This window comes from Lathyrus oleraceus, chromosome 7 (genome assembly GCF_024323335.1).
Source record: "Lathyrus oleraceus cultivar Zhongwan6 chromosome 7, CAAS_Psat_ZW6_1.0, whole genome shotgun sequence".
In the NCBI taxonomy this organism is placed as follows: Eukaryota; Viridiplantae; Streptophyta; class Magnoliopsida; order Fabales; family Fabaceae; genus Lathyrus; species Lathyrus oleraceus.
The window spans coordinates 110,889,120-110,914,552 of record NC_066585.1 but is presented as its reverse complement, the minus strand read 5'-3'; the positions used below and the strand labels follow the sequence as shown (position 1 = coordinate 110,914,552).

At 32.9% G+C, this 25,433-nt stretch overlaps 1 protein-coding gene, 1 long non-coding RNA gene, 2 other non-coding genes and 1 pseudogene across 7 annotated transcripts; 1 reads left to right on the top strand and 4 right to left on the bottom strand.

The window, feature by feature from the left end:
• Positions 1-7,484: 7,484 nt before the first annotated feature.
• On the bottom strand, positions 7,485-7,611 carry LOC127109748 (uncharacterized; annotated as a pseudogene).
• A 795-nt stretch (positions 7,612-8,406) lies between these two features.
• Positions 8,407-25,109, bottom strand: LOC127101810 (beta-amyrin 28-monooxygenase). 4 transcript variants are annotated; one of them, XM_051039253.1, is made up of 5 exons: positions 24,404-25,109; positions 23,799-23,967; positions 9,476-9,762; positions 9,120-9,307; positions 8,407-8,886 (listed from the first exon to the last, which is right to left on the bottom strand). In XM_051039253.1, exons 1-5 carry the CDS (start codon positions 24,894-24,896, stop codon positions 8,581-8,583), a joined length of 1,443 nt encoding a protein of 480 aa, XP_050895210.1. In that variant the 5' UTR covers positions 24,897-25,109; the 3' UTR covers positions 8,407-8,580. The 4 variants fall into 4 exon arrangements, with proteins under 4 accessions (XP_050895210.1, XP_050895211.1, XP_050895209.1 ...); XM_051039254.1 differs by lacking the exon at positions 23,799-23,967 and adding an exon at positions 10,417-10,727 and having other exon boundaries at positions 9,476-9,931; positions 24,715-25,109; XM_051039252.1 differs by lacking the exons at positions 9,120-9,307; positions 9,476-9,762 and adding an exon at positions 23,134-23,321 and having other exon boundaries at positions 23,512-23,967.
• On the top strand, positions 17,835-18,981 carry LOC127101811 (uncharacterized). Its single transcript, XR_007794696.1, has 2 exons — positions 17,835-18,066; positions 18,306-18,981. It is a non-coding gene; the product is annotated as an uncharacterized LOC127101811 (long non-coding RNA).
• On the bottom strand, positions 19,352-19,512 carry LOC127109126 (U1 spliceosomal RNA). Its single transcript, XR_007796538.1, has one exon. It is a non-coding gene; the product is annotated as a U1 spliceosomal RNA (small nuclear RNA).
• On the bottom strand, positions 20,334-20,529 carry LOC127109596 (U2 spliceosomal RNA). The gene has a single exon (XR_007796869.1). It is a non-coding gene; the product is annotated as a U2 spliceosomal RNA (small nuclear RNA).
• Positions 25,110-25,433: the final 324 nt, after the last annotated feature.

The following is a 25,433-nucleotide window of genomic DNA, read 5'->3' as shown; positions in this document are numbered from 1 at the left end:
TTCTGCATTATCAGCAAATTCAAGAATTGCAGGACTTCTCTTCCAATATCATCTTATTTCCAGAGGATAACACCTTGTATCCCCAGCGGAGTCCTCAGAAAGGTCCAATCCTCATATACCTCACAAATTCAAGAACCACAGGGAATCTCCTGCATGTTTGAAGTAGAAGGCATCTCCATTCTTCTACGGAATCCTCAGCAGAGACAGACTTTTAAAGAAACCTGGATATGGTGCTCTTGTACCAATTCCCCAGTAAGTCTTTGTACTACTCCCTAGCGAGTCTCAGTGCAAATCTCCAGCAAGTCCTTATGCAGCTGTTAACATTTTTAGTTATTCCTAGTTTTGTCTGTCCATCATGCATTCATTACTAAATATTCATGCATATCTATGACATATCATGCTTGCATTCATATGCACCTTGTTTCCTTGTTTATATTGTGGGTTGAGTCAATCTCTCCATATAGAGTATCCTCATAAGCAGCAAAATACCTTTTATTAGTCATGTTCCCCACAGAGATCTATGCCTCGTGGAAGATGGTTGTTTCAGTTGTAAATCCTGATGAGTTCATTCCTCTTCAGTTGAAGTCTTGTTTGACCGTTTCATTCTAGTTCTATCCTAGTTTGAACCTCGTGTCTCCAGATAAAGCTCAGAAATTGCCAGTAAAAGAAGGCAACAATATAGTCTTTGTGACTCTCATTCAGTAAAACAGACATGACAGATATTGTGTCCAAGTCCTTTATACCTTCATCTTTGAGTTGGTACCTGTTACAAACTTGAGTTACCTACATCCATGAGTGGTAACCTTTGTTATCCCTCGGATAAATTAATTACTATCTCCATCTATGAGTTGATAACATCCTCACAGAAAGTTTCATGGTTCTACCTGCAACTTTGAGCCGGTAGCGTGCTTTCGTCTTTGAGTTTAGCACAGATTCCTTTTGATTCCACCTTCGTCTTTGAGTTGGTGAAGTACCTGCAACTTTGAGCTGGTAATATGCATTCATCTTTGAGTTAGCAAGATTTCTTTTGATTCCACCTTCGTCTTTGAGTTGGTGAAGTACCGTCATCTATGAGCTGGTAGTGTGCATTCATCTTTAAGCTTGCACAGGTTTCTTTTGATTCCATCTTCGTCTTTGAGTTGATGGAATGCCTTCATCTATGAGTTAGGTACACTTTATCCTATTACCTTCATCTTTGAGCTGGTAACGTGCTTTCGTCTTTGAGTCAGCACAACTTTCTCATGTTTCCATCTCCGTCTTTGAGTTGATGGAGTACCTTCATCTATGATTTAGGTACATAGTGAGCCCTCATCTATGAGCTGGTAGTATGCATTCATCTTTGAGTTCACACATTTTCCTGTGATTCCATCTTCGTCTTTGAGTTGATGGAGTACCTTCATCTATGAGTAGGGTATGTTTGATCCTTGTTGAACTGATAGTGTGCTTTCATCTTTGAGTCAGCACAGATAACTTCTGATTCCATCTTCGTCTTTGAGTTGATGGAGTACCTTCATCTATGAGTTAGGTACATTTTGTCCTTCCACCGTCATCTTTGAGTCGGTAATGATAAACATCTCCAGGAGAATATGTTCTAAATTCTTTTAAACACCTTTGTCAATGAATCGGTGGTTGCCTTCAACTTTGAGTCGGCATTTCTCTGTCTACCTCATCATGAGTTGGTAGTGTGCATTCAACTGTAAGTCTGCACAATGATCCTTAGATCTGATTCTTCATCTACACCATCATCAATGAGTTGGAATTTGACTTCCTTAGTAGTGTTATTATCAATCTTTTGAAGCTTGCCTTCAACTTTGAGTTGGCATGTCCTGTTTACCTCATCAATGAGTGGGTAGTGAGTTGTCAACCATGAGTTAACGCAGTTCGATTCTTATTATGCCCTTGTTATACCTTCATCCTTGAGTTGGTATTCATCTTTTCTGTCACCTCCATCTTTGAGTTGGTAATGTACTGTCACATCAGTACTCTTGTTATATTGATCTTTTCCCACTTTCATCTATGAGATAGTGATGTATCGTCAACATTGAGTCGATATCTCTTTTCCTCCTATTTTCCATCTATGAATAGGTAGTGAATCTTCCCCAGCTGAGTATTCTCAGTGTTTACCTTCATGCATTGAGTCGGTGTATGTCCTTCCCCAGTAAAGTTTGCACTCCTGTGTCTCTGTGTCTGTCTGTCTTTTGCATCATGCATACATGCATTTGCAGTCAAATTTTGTGGCGTTTGTCATATTTAATTACCTTACGCCATTCGATAGCCTCCGGCTATCTGGCCTAAGTTAATTAAATAGGGGCATCTGTCGCACCCCAAAATTTGACTTTGGCTTTGTTGACCACATCTTGATTAATCTCGTTGTCTCGTATTCATCTCAATTTCTTAAACTTCGCGTGGCAACTGGTTTGATTAGGTTTTGTGTGTTTTCGTTGCTTACCGTGTTGTATTTCGTTGTTTTAGCAAAACCTGGCCGATATCGTTGCCTCGTATTTATCTCGCTTATCTCTTTTGTGCGTGGCATCGCTTCGATTAGGTTTTGTGCGTTTTTATCTATTTAATTGTTTGTTTGTCGGTATTTTGACTGTATTTCGAATATATTAGAGTTTTCGTATTGTCCGATTATTTGTGATTGTGTTTGTCAGCGTTTTCGTGATGTCGTGTTGATTTTATTATTGTCTAGGGTTGTTTATTTAATTACGTGTTGTGCCGTGTGATTTAATCGAGTCTGTTTGAGTCGTGTTGTTGATTTTACTGGTTTACCGGTTTACTGGTTTATTGGTTTTATCAATTTGTCTGTTTTGCTGTGCAAATTGTCATCGTTTTTATCGCGTTCGTGTCGCTCGATTTTATCGTATTTTAATCGTGTGCCGTTTAATATTATTTGTGCTTAATATTAATTGTGTTTAGTTGTTAATTAGTTTATTTAATTAGGATTAATATTATATTAGTTTATTATTATTATTATTATATAATATATAAATTATATTATTAATTTATGTTAGATATTTTTTTAGGTTTCTTATTGTTTAAGTAATCTAAATATATATTATTAATTTATGTTAGATATTTTTTAGGTTTCTTATTGTTTAAGTAATCTAAATATATATTATTAATTTATGTTAGATATTTTTTAGGTTTCTTATTGTTTAAGTAATCTAAATATATATTATTAATTTATGTTAGATATTTTTTAGGTTTCTTATTGTTTAAGTAATCTAAATATATATATATATATATATATATATATATATATATATATATATATATATATATATATATAGATGTGGTTAGTAAGAAGAGAAAAAGGTGGATCAGTAAGGAAAAAACGTGTGGTGAGAGAAACAGAGAATTGAAAAGAAATATTTTTCCAAAAGCATTACCGTATTTCACTTGTTCTTCATTTTCGGTAACCCAAAATCGTCCCGATTATTCACCGAAACACAAAACCGATTTCATATCTTTGAAGTTCGTTGAGTCCAAATCACAAATATCCAAGGTTCATTTCATTCCGGCGTCGTTTCACCGATCAAAAGCGACGTTGAAGTCAGGTACTCACGAAGGCAGCCAGCACTGCGTCGGTGACGGTTTCTAGCTTTCGGTCGATCATTTGGACGATCAGAAGTTCATCCTCTTCACACAAGGTAATATTCTTCACTTATCTCTGAAATCGGCAAAGTTCCGGCTTGCCGACATGTGTTTTAATATATTATTTATCTATATATATATATATATATATATATATATATATATATATATATATATATATATATATATATATATATATATATATATATATATATATATATATATATATATATATATATATATATATATATATATATATATATATATATATATTAGACAATAAATATATAGTAGACAAAAATATATATATGTACATTTAGACAAATAATATATAATAGACAAAAATAATATATATATATATATATATATATATATATATATATATATATATATATATATATATATATATATATATATATATATAAATATATATATATATATATATATATATTATATATATATATATATATATATATATATATATATATATATATATATATATATATATATATATATATTACTTTTGTTTACTAAATATTGTTTATCTTTTATTATTATTTTGCATATATGTTTTATTTAAATGTTGGTTAAATTAATTATTTGTTTAAATGTTTATTTTAATTAAATGTTTATTTATATCAAATGTTTATTTTGTCTAAAGTAAATGTTTATATTGTTTTTTTATATTTGTTTATGTTGTTACTAACCGTTTCGTTTCAGTTTCAGCTCGATTAACTCCACTGACTATTCGTAATACTAACTATTCATAGCTAACTGTGTTGTAATAATTTACTTTCTCGCATTTTTTATGTTCTGTATTGTGTGTTTAATCGTATTGTTCACGTTTTATGTTAAAAAATCGAAAAATCCAAAAAAGAGAAACCCGATGCGATTCCAACGGTCGCCGTTTAAGAAACCCTTTTCACACACTCACAAGCTTACTCTTGGGTTTCCTTATAATGAGTCCATTTATTTATTGTTTCAGGGTTTAGACTCATTCAAATCTTTTGCCAGCTTTGGCTTTTCAGTTTAAAAACATTTTCAAAAGGACGTGTCAGTCTCGAAGCCTCCCGCCAGGTCGAGCAAGAGATGGCAAGATACGCCAATCTAAAATCAACAAAACAGACTTTCCCCTAGTTCTTTTGGGAGAACTACGTGGATTCTGATTTCTCCATTGCGCCTTGGAGATACGTAGGCATGAAGTCTACGACTTTATCGAGTCCAAAAGCAATAAAATCAAGTTCTTTTCTCATCTCCCCAATCAAACGATCAAAGTGAAAAAAGCAAAGCATTCACATAAACATAAGCAAAAAGGTTCCTGTGGAGTACCACAGATGTAGAGGGTGCTAATATCTTCCCTTTGCATAACCAACCCCCGAACCCGTAACTCTAAAGGGATTTATCGTTATTTTTCCCTTCCTCTTTTTGGATAAAATAAAAGACGGTGGCGACTCTTGCATTTAAAATATTTTTCAAACGGGTTAAGTTCAATCAATACTTAATCTCGTGAAAAATCCCGCCGCGACAAGCATCAAATAACATTTTTGTATTAATCAATCAAAGATGCATTTTAATGGTTTGTTTTTATGATTTATCTCTATGATGATTCTTATTATTATATTTATGTAGTAGTAAATGAATAACTTTATTAGTTATTGATGCAATAATGGAGTAAGTTGCATATTTTATTTATTTTATTAGTGTAATAGATTATAAAACCAAATATTATATGTGCTTTGATATCAATTTTGTGCGATACCGCTCAGAACAAACTGAATTTCAAATATAAATTGATTCAAACTATATCACAAACGCCCTTAATTCACACGTTTTGAAGAATCCTTCTAAACAAGCTTTAAAAGATTTCATAATGATTCTTCTAGACCATATAGGGTTAGTTTATTTTGACTTTTTTAAAAATGATTTTTATAGTGTTATATATTTTAGTGTAAAAAAAGTTTATAAAGAAACTTTTCATAAAAGTTTCAAATGAAAATTTGGTTTGAATAATTATTCTTAAAATGTTTTGAAGCTATTTCAAAAAATCATTTAATTTTGAAGCTATTTCAAATATGTTTTCATACAAATCATTTTTAAGATACAATTTTTTGAAAAAATTATAATTTTGAATATGTTTTGATCTTCAATAATGTATATTTATGTTATAGAATGAAAAATTTAATCTTTTAATTTATAAAAAACAAATTTAGGAAAACTTATAATATTTTTGTAAAACATTTTTGTAGAATCCATTTTCAAAAATACAAAGAAAAAATATATTTTTTTAAAGCTAAAACAAATTGACCCTATAATAGAAAACAATATAGAAATACATTATTTGTAATTTAAAAATTTGATGAAGTTAATGATGTCGAAAAATAAATTACAATCAAATACAATAATTGAATAAAAAAAAGTTATGAGAAATTAAGAAAATCCAAGATATAATACTAAATATATTTAATATTTTAATCACACACGCACACACACAGACTTTTGAGAAGTCTTTGAGAAAAGAAATGATAGAAAAATTCCCTTTATTTATACCATCATAACGATTATGAATCATTATTGACCAACGTTATTGACCAACGTTATGTAATCAAATTTGTGAAAGGAAAGGATGGTGGAACTTACTTGCCATTGCCATCAGGTTTGTTTCTTTGAATTTATTTAAGCTTGCAAGACTGTTTTGAATAGATTATGAAACAACATATCACATGTCTATAATTTTTTTTTCTTCTTATTTTGACATGATCTCCGTGACAGTTATTGATAATTCATGTCTACAAATTTATTGAGAGCTGTCTCGGAACTTGAAGAAGCTGCATTTCACTACTTCTTCATTGATTTTGGATCATTCATGCTTATAACTTTTTGAATAGATTTAATCCTTCTATATAGGTTGTGAGTAATCTCGTCCAATGACCCCTCTATATATGTATTATAACATCAGCCACAATATTTAAATTAGAGAAAGCATGTTCCAACCTCATTTTGGATCCATTTAAGTCCCACATTGGCTACAACATCACACAAGCAAGTGTTTATAAATGCCTTACATGCTAGTTAGTTTGTTGAGCTGAGTAGCGCCAGCATGTGACCCATATGGGGGCGTCAAGGAGATGGAACATGGCTAGGGCTTAATAGGTTGGTCTGATGGTTGCACCATGCTGGACTGCCTGAAACCAGCGGAGGGTTCACATAGTACATCATCACAGTTTCAATATTAGTATACTATTTTTAAGAATTGAATGCTAACTATTTTTAAGAATTGAATGCTAACTATTTTTAAGAATTGAATGCTAACTATTTAAAAGAATGTCTTCATTCTGTTTCATAAGTTTTCCAATAAAGAACTGTTTTAAGGTTAATAATGATGATGGTAGTTTGCCACCATTTGCTTAGAGCACATTTTGGCATTAATTAAATGAAGTGTCTAAATTAAACATCGATGTTCATAGAATGACATGATTTGGTTATTTAGGTGCTATAAAAGCCATAACACTTCCAGCCTCTGCTTATGGATTTCATCTTAAGAACAAAGTGAAAGAGTTTCCTAGTCCTTTCTTAGATCGTTTTGAAAAGAATTTGAAGACATGTGAAGCAAGTGCCTAGTTTCACTTTCAGCTTCAAATTCAATGAGCAAGTGCTTAGGTAATTGACGTCACTTTTAAATGTCTTACTACAAATTGCATTTGGCAAGTTTTCTATGTCTCTGATTACATATATCCTGCCAATTTTATATTGTTTATTTGTTTATACACTTTACACATTTTGCTGTTATGTTAAACTTGTTTATCAATGATTATGTTTGAGTATTTGGAATACAAACACATTTTAGATCCATTGAAAAAATGAAAAAGGTAAAACTAGAACTAGGTTTGGTGGGGTGTGCCCAGCTATTGCAATAGTGCAAAGCAAAAGCGACACATGAGAGACCCAATAGCAAGCTATTAAAATGATAAGAACAGATATTACGCTTGATCTTAGCCAAAAGGCCAAGAAAGGTATGAGTAAAAAGATATGCTTGTTGTGTTTTTTATAACTGACAATCTGTTACGTTTCTTACTTCACTAACCGAAGTGAGACTCTTGTGCAGCAACTTAGAAAGACTTTAAGTTTCATAACTGCAGAGCTATTATATCAGAATACAAGTTGAAGATCTCTACACTCTCATTTCCTTCCTCTTGATTCTAAATATTTTCACGTAGTGATTAAACATCAAGACCTTACTCACATTTGATAGCAAAAACTACTTTGTAAATTAGCTTGTTGGCTTATAATATTTTCTATACTGGTGTTCCTAATTGGTAGTTTGGTTGAAGTGAACACAATTTTTATGTCCACGTGTTTATCATTTATGTAAGCAAAATCATTTCTAACAATCACTGTCTTGGCCAGTTGCAGAATATGGAAGAACAAATGTATACACCATATTTTGTGACTGAATCAAAATGTTTGAGATATGATAAAAATTTCAGATGCAAAACTGTCTAAGGAAATAAGAATTGACAGATGCAAAACTTTCTACATATTGCCTGCAACATCAACGTTACACCCAAGCTATGTTCACAAGTAATTGGAGGCATCATGCTCACAAGTAATTGGAGGCATCTATGTTTGTGTAATTTGATGGTACATTAAAAATCTGGTGATGAATACATCTTTTGAATATGACTTTAGTACTTAAAAACAATATATGCATATGACGAAGCAATAGTAATAGTAAAATGTTGAACATCTGCAATGCTGTTTTTAGGACTTAAACATGTCTAGCTGAGAAATATGGAAGGACAATGTACACGATTCGACAAAGAATTGGCCTGTTACTCATAGTTTTCATTTTTTCGCAGGAAACAGTAGAAACTGGTCATAATCCAAATTATCTTGAAACCAACACTTGTTGAATGAAAAATCATGGAAGCAGATACAAAATGAAATAACATTCAAACTTCTTAAATAAAGCGTCTTATCAATACATTATGATGTGTAATGTGAAGGATGAAGTTCAATTGGAAGGCCTTTTTCAGGTTCTAGCATAGGATCATACTTGAAGTTCTCATCAGGATTAACTAAATCCCACTTGAAACGTTTCACAATATTATGCATAAACACGAGTATCTCTAGCCGAGCAAACTCTTGTCCCAAACACATTCTAGGTCCTCCTCCAAATGGAACATATGAATAAGGTATTGGTCCTTCTCCTTCAAATCTTGATGCATCAAATTTTTCAGGATTTGTAAACAGTGTTGGATCCATGTGTGTTGTACGAGTGTTCCAATGCAACTGTCAAAAACACCATACACACATGCTTTATCATAAACACACTTGTTTTCTGTGAAACACAGACATCGAACACGACACCAACACGGACAAGTCAACACTGGTAATAATTTGAAAAATAAATTATTTGAACGCGGTGTTGATGTCTGACTCTAACACAATCACATTTTTTAGAGGTGTTGATGCTGCATAGTTTGTATAACTAGAATCTTAATAATGATACGTCATTAACATACCTTCCAATCAATAGGGATGGTATAATCAGCATAGGTCAAATCCTTCATAGCATTTCTGTAGGCGCCGTTGATTGGCGGTGACAACCTCAAAACTTCAGATGCAACATTCCATGAGTATTTCATTTTTTGAACATCCTCCCATTGTAATAATTCTCCTTCCTCTTTCCCTTGGCTAATTTCAAGTTGTTCTGTCATTTAAAAAGAAAAAAGGCAATTTCAACATTTATCCTAATCAAATTTTTATTAAAAGTTCTCGTGTTTCAACATCAAGTCTGCTGCATTGCACAAAAAACCAATGTATCAGACTTAAAAGTCGGAACACCTTGAAATGAGTGTTGGAATATTTCATTGATAACCTTTTAACACTTGTTCATAAACTTCAGGCAAATTTCCAAGATACTTCATGATCAATGATATTGCTGATCTGGAAGTGTCATGGCCGGCGAAAAGAAGTAGTAACATGTTATCAAGAATCTCTACTTCACTCATAAACCTTCCACTTGTGTCAGATGTAACAAGTAAATGTGACAAAAGGTCTTGTGTAGGTGATGCTTTCTTTTCTTCCAAATCCACTTTCCTTTTCTTCATAATCAATTTAATTTCTTTCTTTATTACATCTGCAGCTTTCATTGCCTTATGAAACCTTGTTCCAGGAAAATTGATGGAGAAGCCAATGATCCCTTTGAGAAATTCTTCAAAATAGGATGAAAGGTTTGATAATTGTATAGGATCTTCCATACTTAAGAATAAGCAACAGGCCAATTCAAATGTGTATAGCTGTATTATTGGATAGACAACAACCTGCTCCTTTCCTTCAAAAAGTGAAAACCAACAAGTATTCAACTTTTGATCACTAAAAAGTTATTTAAAAAATAAATAATTGCAAAAAATAAGAACCGGAACCAACCGTAGTTCAATCAGACTAAAGTATAATCAGAATCGAATCAACTGATGAACTAGCTAGTCTCTAATTTAACCGATTAAACCGACCAATTCAGTATTTTTTGTTTGTTTATCGACTATTTCAAAGGGACTAATCCCACGGTTCAGTAGCAGATCCCATTTAAAGGTAGAGTAAAATTTTGTATGGATTGATTCAACACAAAAATTACTAGCATCTAACAACCTAAAATCTTATAAGAGAAACACACTCTCAGATCCTATGTCTTTACCAATAGGCCAACCCTTAAAAATTAAGTGGACAATTTTCATAAATTTAACCAACAAAGTATTAATTAGCAAACTTTAATCAAATGGAAGAAACATATTCCCCTATATTGGTGACAAAATTTCTTACCTTTCCAATGTGTGTTGATATGATGCTGAGCAATCCTATCCATTTTTGGCAGGTAATTTCTGAGTGTTTCTGGATTAAGAAAACTCATAAGCAACCTTCTAGTTATCTTTCCTTCATCACCAACTTTATTAACAAAAGACAACCTTAACAGCTTCTTAACAGAACTTGGCCACCACACTTGAACATTCTTGTTTTCATTGCTAAACAAGAATTTGTTCCCAGCTGTTCCACAAAACACAGCAATATTCTCTCCAAAAAGTGATGTCTTGAAAACCCTTGAGTCATATTTCTTCATTCTCTCTTGTATGAACCTTATTTGTTTCCCCTCAAGATTTGCGTTGAAAAACTCTAAAGTTTCTCCAATAATAGGTAATCCTAAGGTTCCCTTAGGAAGATTGAGCTTTCTGAGTTTGATAATTCTTGTGGTGAAATGCAAAAAGAGGACAAAAAGTGCCAAAACTGTTGGTAAAACTATGAGCTTAATCATCTCTATAATAAGCTATGATGAACGATAGACAATTAAAGATTGGTTTTTGAAGATATGTGATAAACAAAAGTACTCGATTTTAATGTATCAATTAACCAAATTCAATATGGTAATAGCTGAATTGTTATTAAGGAGTGTTGAATTTTGAGATCTAGTAATATGATTTCTCTGTATATGTTTCTTCAATGAGACTAAAAGGGTTATTTTTCAATAGTTAAGCTTATAGGAAGTGAAGTAACATCAACATGTGCATAGAACAGACCATTGACATTAAAATGCTAGTTTATAGTGTAGTGGAATGCACATGTAACAATGACACACACGTTTACTTATTTAATAAGTTCAATAATTACATTATTTATATTGGTTTATTGTTATTAGTTTATCGCCGACCATTCCTTATTTTATGTTTTACCCGAGTCTCACTTCATATTTTTTTAAAATTAGTCCGTAGATGCATCTTCGGACTAACCCTATCAATTTATTTATATTTAAACAATTCAATAATTTTTTTGAAAATGCATTTTCGGATTTGTGAAAGTTTAAAAATCTATCACCTTTATACGTCAATCATTTTTGGATGTGCATTTCTAAAACAACATGATTTTTAATAAAATAGAATCTTGCATGATCAACCACAATTACCATTTTTTTTACAAGGTGCAGCTAATTTATTTAACCCAAAAGTGATGGGTTGTATTGGAATGCACATGTCATGAGATTGATAAAACAAACTTATTTATTTAAAAGACATGTTTTTGTTACACAAAATTAGTTGAATTATTACATTATTTATATTAGGTTGTTCTAAGGAAATTTCTTTTCCCACCTCTATACCTTATCATAAATTCTTGGTAACAACTCAAATAATTTTAGAGTTCGAAGATGTATCTTCGGACGCCTCAATTTTCCACAAAATTAAACACAAACGAGTGAGTCACTCATATTATACTTAATTTTAGTTCGAAGTTGTATCTCCGAACGTGTATTTGGTATATTTCGAAGATTCATATCCGAAATAGACATTGATACTTCAAAACAGAAACAAAGACAATATGAACTAAACCACAACAATTTGACATTAAATTAAAACACTCAACATTACATAAATAATCATTAACATAAATTTAACATTACATATCATTATAAACTAATAGTTGAGGACATTGCAACATATTGATAATATCTTCGACGAATCTTGCAATCTTCACATCCACTTCAATCTGACCCTTTGATTCATAACGGTGAAAAATACTTCGCATAACCTTTAAATCTTCACTCGTCTTCAATTCAAAGTTAGTGAATTGTATCTTCCATTCGCTGTAAAAAAAAGAGTGAACGATACTCAAGCTTGACAATTTTTCGATGTTTTGGATATCGAAAGAGAGTATTCAGTTTTGATATCAGATCGGCGAGATATGTGTCCTTGTGACCCTAAATTGAAGTGGCGGATTCACGTCATTGAAATATACAAATACAAGGTGAGGATATGCGTTCATTCTCCGATTTTGGAGTGTTTTGTAGAAAATATGGGATGAGGGACACCCTATTTATACATATTTTAGATCACTTTGGATCTTAGAAACCTTATCCTATCATCAGGACACTTTTCGGAGATGAATATCCGAATACACCTTTTTTAACGAAAAATTGTGTTTACTGATATGCATATTCGTAAAGTGCACAATTGTGTTTTTTTTAATTTAGTAAGGAGTGTATCCGGATATGCATATCTGGAATCACCCCTGAACCAAAAATAGAGCAAAATTGTGTAAACATAAACAGAAGATGTAAACCATTAAATTTGTAAACATAAACAGTCGACATTTACATCATCATCAGTGAATATGTATTACTTATGTATTAAACCGTATCGAGATTACATCATTGACGATAATACGTTCAAAAAAGTGTATCGTTTACAATCTATAATGCATCCAAAGATGCATCATCGCCAAAATCTAATACGGGTTCCTCCTTCAACTTTTTCTTATTAGATTCTCTTTTAAGTTCGCTAAATTTGGTGAACTCTTCCATCCTTTTCAGAAAGTGATTCGACCAAGTTTTTGTCTCTTATGTGGAATGTGTTGTCCACTCCAATGACGTGTTTGGTATAGGACACTCAGGTTTCAAATAAACCTCAACAAAATGTAGCTATTTCAGATGAGTCCAAAATATGTCACGAACATTGACTTTATCCTAAAAAACTTTGTACCTAGAAACATAATGGTTATCATCCAAAAGCTTCAAAAGTTGTTACATTTTGGATCCTGAATCTCTTATCGCCATGTTGTTTCGATAACACGCATTGTATACCCGCTTGATTTTTGAAACACTTTAAGGTCTTTTCCGTTTCAAATCTTCAACTATGTTTTCGGAGCCACCCTGATTAAAGACATGTTCAAAACAATTTCCTTCTCCTTCGGTTTAAGGCGACATACGATAGGATGACCGACTAGCTCGGTTTGCAAGACATGATTATGTATACCAGAAACCACATTAAATTTCCATGTATCATTCACCTTACAATATCCGCACAATTTAAACAGACTCTCGCATTTCTCAATCTGGTGTCATCACGTTTCAACTTCAGAATCACTGAAATATACGTGCCACTTCTCTTGTATCTCATGACTGCAAATGTTTACCTTCTATTTAAACCATTGTCAGGTCTTCCGATTACAATGTCAAACCTCAATTTCACGGCCTTCATGTGGACCCATTGAAGCATATGTTCACGAGCAGTAAACAGTTGTTCATTTCTAAAATGTTGACCAACATCTGTTTCGACAACAACCGGTTTAACATCCAGTTTAACATCATCTTTCACCTCATCCGGTTTAATATCATCCTTCACTTCATCCAGGTTTAGATCATTACTTACAACATCTTTGTGAAACATATTTAGGTGCACCATATCTAATACAAACCAAAACAGATAAACGGTTTAAAAAGCTCACAGTAGCAGGAAAATTAGGAGATGCAAATTCGAAACATGAAAAGGTAAATTCGGAAATGCACATCCGGACATAACATACATTTTTTCAGCTCAAGAACAAGATTAATGCAAGCAATGGGGGCTGAAATGAGTGAATTTTACTTTAATTTGCAACTTGTTTTGCTCCCTTTGATGTGATAAAACACAAGAATGATGATTTGGAGTCGAAAAGTTGATTGAGAATGAATATTTTTAAGAGTTTTGGGCTATGGAGGTGGTATGGAGTGTGGGAGAGATGATCATGCAATGTGGTGATATATTCAATTTTCCGCTTGACATTTTCGAATATGAATCTTCGAAGATATGAATCTCCGAAAATGTCACAGAATGGTTAAATAAACAAGCTCAATGAAATACGTGTAGTGAATGGGTTTTTTCAGAGATTCAACTTGTTTTGCTTTGAAAAACTCTAAGGTTTCTCCAATAATAGCTAATCCTAAGGGGAAGATTCAACTTTCTGAGTTTGATGAAATGCAAAAGGAGGACAAAAAGTGCCAAAACTGTTGGTAAAACTATGAGCTTAATCATCTCCATAATAAGCTATGATGAACGATAGATAATTAGAGATTGGTTTTTGAAGATATGTGATAAACAAAACTACTCGATTTAATGTATCAATTAACCAAATTCAATATGGTAATAACTGACTTGTTATTAAGGAGTGTTGAATTTTGAGATCTAGTAATATGATTTCTCAGTATATGTTTCTTCAATGAGACTAAAATGGTTATTTATTTAGAAGTTATGTTTTTGTTAAACATAATTAGTTGAATTATTACATTATTTATATTAGGTGGTTGTTACACCTCTATACCTTTCAAAAATATCTTTAGAGTTGGAAGATGCATTTTCGGACGCACAAATTTCTCACAAAATTAAACACAACTGAGTGACTTACCCTTTTTATATTTAATTTTAGTTTGAAGTTATATCTCCAAACGTGTATTTGATTTCAAAACAAAAACAAAGACAATATGAGCAAGATCTATAAACCACAACAACTTGACATTAAATTAAAACACTCAACATTACATAGATAATCATTAACATAAATTTAACATTACATATCATTATAAACTGATAGTTGAGGACATTGCAACATATTGGTAATATCTTCGACGAATCTTGCAATCTTTGTATCCACTTCAATCTGACCCTTTGATTTATAACAATGAAAAGTACTCCACATAACCTTTAAATCTCCACATGTCTTCAGTTCAAAGTTAGTGAATTGTATCTTCCATTCGCTGTCAAACAAGGGTGAATGATACTCGAGCTTGACAACTCTTCGATTTTCTGGATATCGGAAGAGAGTATTCAATTTTGGTATCAGATCGACGAGATTTGTGCCCTCGTTGACCCTAAATTAAAGTGGCGGATTCACGTTCATTGAAATACACAAATGCAAGGTGGGGATATGCATTCATTCTCTGATTGTGATGTGTTTTATATAAAATATGGGATGAGAGACACTCCATTTATACATGTTTTGGATCACTTTGAATCTTAGAAATCGTATTCTGTCATCAGAGCACTTCTCGGAGATGCATATCCGAATACACCCTATTCTTTCTACGAAATAAGGGTGTTTACTGATATGCACATCCGTAAAGTGCCCAATTGTGTTTTTTTAATTTAGTAAGGAGTGTATCCGGATATGCATATATGGAATCACCTTTGAACCGAAAACAGAGCAAAAACTCTATAAACTTAAACAGAAGATGTAAACCATTAAATTTGTAAACATAAACAGTCGGCATTTACATCATCATTGCTAAATATGTATTACTTATGTATTAAATCGTATCAAGATTACATCGTTGACGATAATACATTCAAAAAAGTGTATCGTTTACAATCTAAAATGCATCCAAAGATACATCATTGCCAAAATCTACTATTGGTTCCTCCTTTAACTTTTCCTTATTTGATTCTCTTTCAAGCTTGCTCAATTTGGTGAACTCTTTCATCATTTCCAGAAAGTGATTCGGCCAAGTTTCTGCTTCTTTTGTGGAATGTTTTGTCCACTCTAATGATGTGCTTGGTATAGGACACCCTGGTTTCCAGAACGTTGGTTCTTAAAGTCGAATGAAAAAGATTAAGGTTGGGGTTGCTCTTGAAAGTAAGCAAAGTTCTAAGTTTGGGGTTGGGGTACTAGAGTTAAGTGGTCAAAATTTTTAAAAATATTGAGAAATAAGAAGTAGAAAAAGTCACTTCTTCAAAAAAAAAGAAAAAAAAAGACCAAAACTATAGTACCAACAAGAAGGAACGAAACAGTACAACAATAGAAGGAGAACTAGGTACCTAACTCCAAAGGTTTAAACATACTTTCCTAAAAATATCCTACCCGAATATAAGCCAAGTTACAACCTGAAAATACTTTTTATGTGTGTGTTATGATTTTTATGATAAACTATATTAGAACATGATCAAGGCAAGTATAATTTATTTTGCATGTTGATTGAGTGATAACCATATCCATTGAGCAAGTAAAGTGAGCTGAGAGATATAGTACAAGTCAATTTTATTCCAACAATATACCTCAGAGTCTTTACCCTTTTTATGTGCCTTCAAACACAAATTTAAAAATTCATCATCTGAGCTCGAAGTAGAAGATGAAGAGGAGCTCTCATCTTCGTCTTCTCAAGTGATATAAGCCTACAACCTTTGGTATGATTACCATTCGTCTTGTAGGAGGATTTATCCTTCTTTTTGTTGCACTTGTTGAGACTGAGACATGCATGTAGTGCGGTAATAACATGACTTTCCACATTCATAACATGTAACACTTTCTTCCTTTTACTTTTCTTCTTTCTCACGTGGATGATATTTCTTAAAGTTGATTAAATTCATGTCAAAGCGCTTAAGCCGATGTTTCTTTATATATAGATTATAACGCTTGACAGATAACCCCATTTATTTCTCTTTGAAAGAATCTTCGTCAGAACTTTCATCATCTTCCTCTGCTTTCAAAGGAGATGTCAAACTTCTCTTCTTTCACTTTCTCTTTCTTTCTGGCATTTACTTCAATGCAGCAAACCTTCTTAAATCATTTTCATGTTCAATCAATTTTCCAAATAAGGTTGAAACTCCCAAATTATTTAGATCATTTGATTCACTAATGATTGTAATCTTAAGGTGTCATTCCATACACATTGATCTCAAAATTTTGTTAGCACATTGTTTATTAGAAATGGATTTATCCAAATTTTCTAACTTGTTGATTAAGTGGAGAAAACAAATATGCATGGATTCGACTGTTTCACTAAGTTCCATACAAAATAGTTCATACTCCTTTGTCAACATTTTAATTTTAGATTCCTTAACATCTGTACTCTCATGGAGCACTTTAGAGCATTCACATTAATTGTGTAATCTTATGATGAGGAATTGAGTAATGCATTTTTGCACTTAACACGGAAATATGTTCCCCGCCTTCAAAGCATAAGATGCCTTTTGAGTTTCTTCATCTGACCAATAGATTGATTCAAAAATATTACTTTCGAAAATCAAAATTTAAAAATAGTTTTGAGAAACAGGAGATTTACACACAAGGAAATCTTATATGATTTTTGGACATAACTGATTGAATGCTTAATCAAAGAAAGAAAAAGAAGATAGATGAAAGAATAACAACATAATCAATATATCAATCGAATCAAAATCATTCTATAAGTGTAATTTATAATTTATTTATAAGACTAAATATTTCTAATACTATAACTTACTAATATTCTCGTTATTTAAACAAAAGAATTAATGTAGTATTATAAAATAAAAATTCAATCAATTACCATCGTAATAGTAAGATATATACAAATCATAAAATAATTAGGTTATAAATAAATGATATAAATGATTATAGATTAAGTATAAAATTGCAAAAATGACGTTAAATATATAAAAATTTCCCGGGTAAAGCTCACGAAGAAACCCTTCTTCTTCTTATTGTTTCTGAAATACATAGCTAGTTGTTCGCTATATCATCTTCAAGATAGTTATTTGTCAAAACCGTTCCTTTTCGTGGTTAAAGCTTCATCTGATGGTTGGGTCAGAAGCATTCAAAGAAGAAGGAGAAGAGGAACCGTATGAAGAAGAGTATGAGGTTGAGATTAGCTGACAAGGCTGGAGTGTTCAATGTTGGTGATCAAGTATTCGCCACGAGGTTTCTGCTCTTCATTTTATTTTCAGACAACTAGATATAGTAGGTGCTTGTTTACTATATCATCCAAGATAGTTATTTGAATTGAAGGCTTAGGGTTTGTTTGGATTGTGTTATTTATGCTTATCTATTTGAATAAGACATGTCAATAACAAAACATTTTCCATATGAAATTAATGACATCTTATTGATAATCTTAATGTCCATTTCTTTCCTGGATTCAATGTTGATGGAACTCAAAGTATGAGGAAGCAGTAGAGAAATTTGATTCTGTTTTGGGAACAAAGCCAGAACTTCATCAAGTCATAATGTTGCTTGTTGATACTCTAAGCTAAATCAAGTATGCATTTCACTACTTCATTTGTTTTGGATCATTTTGCTGAGTGTACTTAGTCTGCGTATAAATTTCTAAAATAGATTTAATCCTTCTATATATGTTGTGAGTAACTCGGTCCATAATACCTCTATATGTATTATAACATCAACCACAACATTTTTTAGTGTTATAACATTCAAGAAAGCATGTTCCAACTTAATACTACACCATTTTGAATCCATTTAAGTCCCACGTTGGCTAGAACATCACACAAGCAAGTGCTTATAAATGTCTTACATGCTATTTAGTTTGCCGAGCTGAGTAGCACCAGCTTGTGACCCATGTGGGGGCAACAAGGTGATGGAACATGGCTAAGGTTCAACAGGTTGGTCTGGTGGTTGCACCATGCTGGCCTGCCCGCTCCAAGTTGTGAGTTGACACATGGGACTTGTGCGAAGGCACGGGTCTTGTGGGTCTTAGACAGGAGGGTACTGCGTGAGGCTGGTTTCACAGAGCAGCGAACACTTCCTACTCCTGACAGTGGAGGGATCACGGGCCGCTGTACCTCCAGCCTCAACACCTGGCTAGCCTAGTCTCTTGAACCATCTCTTTTTGGTGGTGGGGGTTCATAATGATTCCAATTATCTATGAAATGAAGTAACATCCACGGTCATAGAATGACATCATTTGGTTATTAATTTGCTACGAAAGCCATATCAAATACTTCATCTTAAGAACAGAATGAAAGGGTTTCCTAGGCCTTTGCTAGATCTAAGCAAATCATCATTTTGATTCATATGCAAATGATATCAACTTTCTGCTTGCATCTTATTTGATTCCTTATGTTGGTCTTACTGGATATGCTGAGCCAATCCACTCCAAAATGCTACATCTATCTTAAGAAAACATGCTTGTAAGTATTCAGAATCAAGAAATTAAATAATCCTTCCAAAAAATTTAATATAAGAATAGGAAGGGGCCGCGCGGACGCAGGCCCCCACTGCAACAAATTATGATGTAGGTTCCACCACATGGGTAGACCTTAGGATAGCACCCCTCCTAAGTGCAATGGAGGTCACTCTCCTAGGCCATGGTCCTTCATGATCAACCATTGACCCCATCCAGGTAAGTATTTTGAAATGAAGGTATTCAAATTCTTTTATACTCTTGCTTATCTCAATACCTTTCACCTTCTTTCAATATGGGACTCAACTACTAGTATGCAATGTACTTCCCACCCTTTCTACTCTACTTTTTATTTTTTCACTTGAAAGCGACCAACTTCAAGCATGACAGGTTCCCTTTAGCTTTTATTATTGAATTGGATATTTCTTTCCTTATTACTTTTAATTACCCTATTGATGTGTTTAATACCGAGACCTGAATACTAACTACCCTATTCGACACCACTGCATCTTCAGAAAACTATGTAGACATTAACTCCAACTTGTGCTGAAGTTGGTTTTTCGTAGTGTAACATACAGTCAGATGGTGCACATGATTTCACGAAAGAAAGTACAGTAACAAATTAGTTAATAAATTTATCAAAGAAAGTGATTAATTTAAGGTGAGGTCTGAGTACTTGGAATGCAGAAAGTAGGATTAAACTTTGTATAGATTGAATGATAATTTATGGGATTATCATTGGTCATGTTGGCTTTTTGTAGGTCTTCAATGTATTTGTATTATGATAGATTGATGGTGCCAAAAGGATTGGTTATGGGAAACTTTAATTGGTCCAGTTTATGGACCTATGAATACTAATACTCCACTCAAGTGGTACCCCTTAAGCTTATCTTATACTATAGAAAGTGTTACAGAACTGATGCTTTAACTGATACTAATTTCTTGCCCTTGCATTCTGCAGAAATATAATTAACACTTGTGTAGAATCAAGATCAGAAAAGTAGAAAAGCATAAACCCAGTTAGAGGACAAAACTTGCACTAGGTTTGGTGGGGTGTGCCAGGCTATTGCAATAGTGCAATGCAAAAGCGACACGTGAGAGACCCAATAGCAAGCTATTGAAGTGGACTCTCCCCCTCAAGAAATAAATTTAATATCGTGTGAACTATTGGCCCACATATCAGATATTAAACTGATAAGAACAGATACTACACTTGATCTTAGCCAAAAGGCCGAGAAAGGTATGAAATTAAACGTATGCTTGTTGTTTATTTTATATCTGACATCTGCTATGCTTCTTTTCTGACTCTACAATGTGGGATTTTATATAATAATTTGAGTCTACTAGTGTTTGTGTTAGCTCAACACTTGTGTAACTTGCTCTTATGTAACATTAATTAAACCAAGAGCGAGATTGTCCGGTTGACATACATTTTATGCTGAAAGTGATTTTGTTCATAGAAAGAAGTGCCTCTCATTTTATGCAACAACAAAATTAAATAAGTAACAACTCTTGTAGTCTTCTTTTTGTTTAAAACAGCCCAATTTTGTTAACTAATAATTTTGAAATATAACGTTTGTTAGAACAAGACTGAATATAAAGCAGAAAAGCCCCAGTAAAAGTTGAACTCTTTCCCTTTAAATAAATGCATCTGTAGTTTATGAAATACTTACCTAATTAAGTTCATTAACATTAGGATTCTCTTGATGTTGATTACCATTACTACGAATGTGCATTTTACTGAAATTTCCACATAGATCAACAATCCTCTTAATGTTGTTTTTGGATAATCATGATCTCTATATGAGAGGTCACTAGGACAACTGTAGCTACAAAAGCTTAAGTGTATCAGTTTAGAACCAGAACAATTGTCAAACACACAGAAAAGTTTACATATTTATGAATTCTAACAATGATTTTATCCGATGTAATATATTTAATCCCTCTATATATGTATTATAACATCAACTGCAGCATATTTGGATTACAGTGTTATAACATATCAAAAGTAATTGGGGAGTGCTGAGTACAAAATAAGCTATTTAAGAAATCATGTTCCAACCTAACACTACACCATTTTGGAACCATTAAGTCCAACATTAGCTAGAATATAACACAAGCAAATATTTATAAATGTCTGACATTCTAGTTAGTCTGTCGAGTTGAGTACGACCCATGTGGGCATAAAAGTGATTGAGCAGGGCTATGGCTTAACAGGTTGGACTGGTGGCTGCATCATGCTAGTCTTCCCGTTCGAAGTTGAGAGTTGGACAATGAGATTTGTGCGAAGGCATAAGTCTTGTGGGTCTTAGACGTGGGTCTTAGACGAGAGGATACAGCTTGAGGCTGGTTTCACAGAGCAGCAAAAACTTCCTACTCCTGACAGGCCGCTGCACCTCTGGCTGAGTTGAGAGTTGAACTACGGGACTTGTGCGAAGGCACGAGTTTTGTGAGTCTTAGACTGGAGGGTACAGTGTGTGATGCTACCTGAAATTATTTATAAACTTTCAAGTCAATCTGTTATTCTTTTCCACAAAGGATTCTGATTCTGTCAGTCATTCTATGTATCTACCTAATCAACATATTAATAATGCAATATCTTAAAACAGATACAACTCTACAAGTTGCAATATCATCATTAATATGTGTGCTTGGATAAGAACTAATTCTGAGTTTATGCTTAATAATTTTTGCTTCTTAACATATATTTAAAGTTTGACATCCTCCTTTAACATATACGGACAATTGGTCCTTTATGCAGCTCAACGCAAAAACAACACTTGAGGGACCCAATAATAGCAAGCTATTGTAGTGATCTCTACTACTCATAAAATAAATTTAATATCATGTGATCCATTGGGTATGAATTGAAATGCATGCTAGTTGTGTGTTTTATATCTGACATTTTTTCTGCTTCTTTTGCTATCTTGGAGATGTGGGACTTTAAAACTAATCTGGAGTGACTCTCCTTTCTACATATTGCCTGCAACATCAACATTACACCCAAGCACTTATACTATAAACCTTTTAATTAAGTTGTTTATTTGAACAGATTCTTATTTGGTCAATGTTGAGCTTATGATTATGGATATTGATATTGCATTAAAATTTTGATGATGAATCACTGCATTGAATATGTATGACTTTTGTACTTTGAGACCAATGATGTCATTTCATGCTCAAAAGAGGTAATTGAAGGCATCTATGGTTGTAGAATTTGATGTTACATAAAAAATATGAAATAATTACGGTTTAATACTATAAGATGAAAACTTCATAAATGAAGTTTCTTATCGGTACATTATGATGTGTAATGGAATGGATGAAGTTTAATTGGAAGTCCTTTTTCAGGTTCTAGCATAGGATCATACTTGAAGTTCTCATCAGGATCAACTAAATCCCACTTGAAACGTTTCACAATATTATGCATAAACACGAGTATCTCTAGCCGAGCAAACTCTTGTCCCAAACACATTCTAGGTCCTCCTCCAAATGGAACATATGAATAAGGTATCGGCCCTTCTCCTTCAAATCTTGATGCATCAAATTTTTCAGGATTTGTAAACAGTGTTGGATCCATGTGTGTTGTATGAGTGTTCCAATGCAACTGTCAAAAACACCATACACACATCTTTATCATAAACGCACTTGTTTTTTATGAAACACAGACATCGGACACACTAACACTGAAACGTTCATACCGGTAATAATTTTAAAAAACAAATACATTGAATGTAATCACAAGTGTCGATGTCGTGTCGGTGTCCGACACTGACACTAACACAGACACCTTTTTTCGGAGGTGTCGGTGTTACACAGCTTGTTATAATGATGCATGAATAACATACCTTCCAATCAATAGGGATGTTATAATCAGCATAGGTAAAATCCTTCGTAGCATTTCTGTAAGCACCACCGACGGGCGGTGAGAGCCTCAAAACTTCAGATGCAACATTCCAAGAGTGTTTCATTTTCTGAACATCCTCCCATTGCAATAACTCCCCTTCCTCTTTCCCTTGGCTGATTTCAAGTTGTTCTGTCATTGAAAAACAAAACCATTTCAACATTAATCCTAACTAAATTTTCGTAAAATTTTCATTATCCTAATCAAACCAAGTTCCCTTGTGTTCCGACATCAAGTCTGCTGCATTGCACAAAAAGACCAATGTAGTAGACTTAAATGTCGGAACATCATGAAATGAGTGTTGGAATATTTCATTGATAACCTTTTAACACTTGTTCATAAACTTCAGGCAAATTTCCAAGATACTTCATGATCAATGATATTACTGATCTGGAAGTGTCATGGCCGGCGAAAAGAAGTAGTAACATGTTATCAAGAATCTCCACTTCACTCATAAACCTTCCACTTGTGTCAGATGTAACAAGTAAATGTGATAAAAGGTCTTGTGTAGGTGATGCTTTCTTTTCTTCCAAATCCACTTTCCTTTTCTTCATAATCAATTTAATTTCTTTCTTTATTGCATCTGCAGCTTTCATTGCCTTATGAAACCTTGTTCCAGGAAAATTGATGGGGAAGCTAATGATCCCTTTGAGAAATTCTTCAAAATAGGATGAAAGGTTTGATAATTGTATAGGATCTTCCATACTTAAGAATAAGCAACAGGCCAATTCAAATGTGTATAGCTGTATTATTGGATAGACAACAACCTGCTCCTTCCCTTCAAAAAGTGAAAACCAACAAGTATTCAACTTTGATCACTAAAAAAATTATTTAAAATGTAAGAACCAGAACCAACCAACCGCTGTTCAATCAGATTAAAGTATAATCAGAATCAAATCAACTGATGAACTAGCTAGTCTTTAATTTAATAGATTAAACTGACAAATTCAGTATTTTTGTTTGTTTACCGACTAATTCAAAGGGATTAATCCCACCGTTCATTAGCGGATCTCATTTAAAGGCAGAGTAAAGTTTTGTATGGATTGACTTAACACAAAAATTATTAGCATCTAGCAGGATTTGAACCTAAGACTTTAAGAGAAACGCACTCTCAGGTCCTATGTCTTGTTAACAAGTTGGGTTTCTAAATCATTAACAAACTATAATCAAATGGAAGGAACATATTCCCCTATATTGGTGACAAAATTTCTTACCTTTCCAATGTGTGTTGATATGATGCTGAGCAATCCTATCCATTTTTGGCAGGTAATTTCTGAGTGTTTCTGGATTAAGAAAACTCATAAGCAATCTTCTAGTTATCTTTGCTTCATCACCAACTTTATTAACAAGAGACAACCTTAACAGCTTCTTAACTGAACTTGGCCACCACACTTGGACATTCTTGTTTTCATTGCTAAACAAGAATTTGTTCCCAGCTGTTCCACAAAACACAGCAATATTCTCTCCAAACAGTGATGTCTTGAAAACCCTTGAGTCATATTTCTTCATTCTCTCTTGTATGAACCTTATTTGTTTCCCCTCAAGATTTGCTTTGAAAAACTCTAAAGTTTCTCCAATAATAGGTAATCCTAAGGTTCCCTTAGGAAGATTCAGCTTTCTTAGTTTGATAATTCTTATGATGAAATGCAAAAAGAGGACAAAAAGTGCCAAAACTGTTGGTAAAACTATGAACTTAATCATCTCCATAGTAAGCTATGATGAATGATAGACAACTAGAGATTGGTTTTTGAAGATTAAAGTTTCAACTACAACCATATATTCAAACTACATACTCATTATGTATCTAATCTTTGATGTTGTCACTATCAAAGACAAATTTGATGATAGTGAGATAGGAAAGGAATAAAACACAGTATTTAGATCATAGATAATATTTGTACACTTAAAGTTTTAACATTTGTGACACCTAGTTCAAAATAGTGGTTGATGTTTTATTGAGTTTGGTTAGTGGTATTAATCATGATTGTGTACATTGACATTGTTAACCAAATAGTCTTTTAATCAAGCTAAATGAATGATTTAGTATTGGTTAATTGCGTTTGAAATTGTGGTTAATTAATGAAGGTATGTGATTAACAAGATACTCAATTTTGATGTATCAATTAATCAAATTTTCAATATGCTAATAACTACTTAAACGTTATTAAGGAGTGTTGAATTTTGAGGTTTACTAATATGATTTCTCAGTATATATTTCTTCAGTTAAGACAAAAAGGGGATATT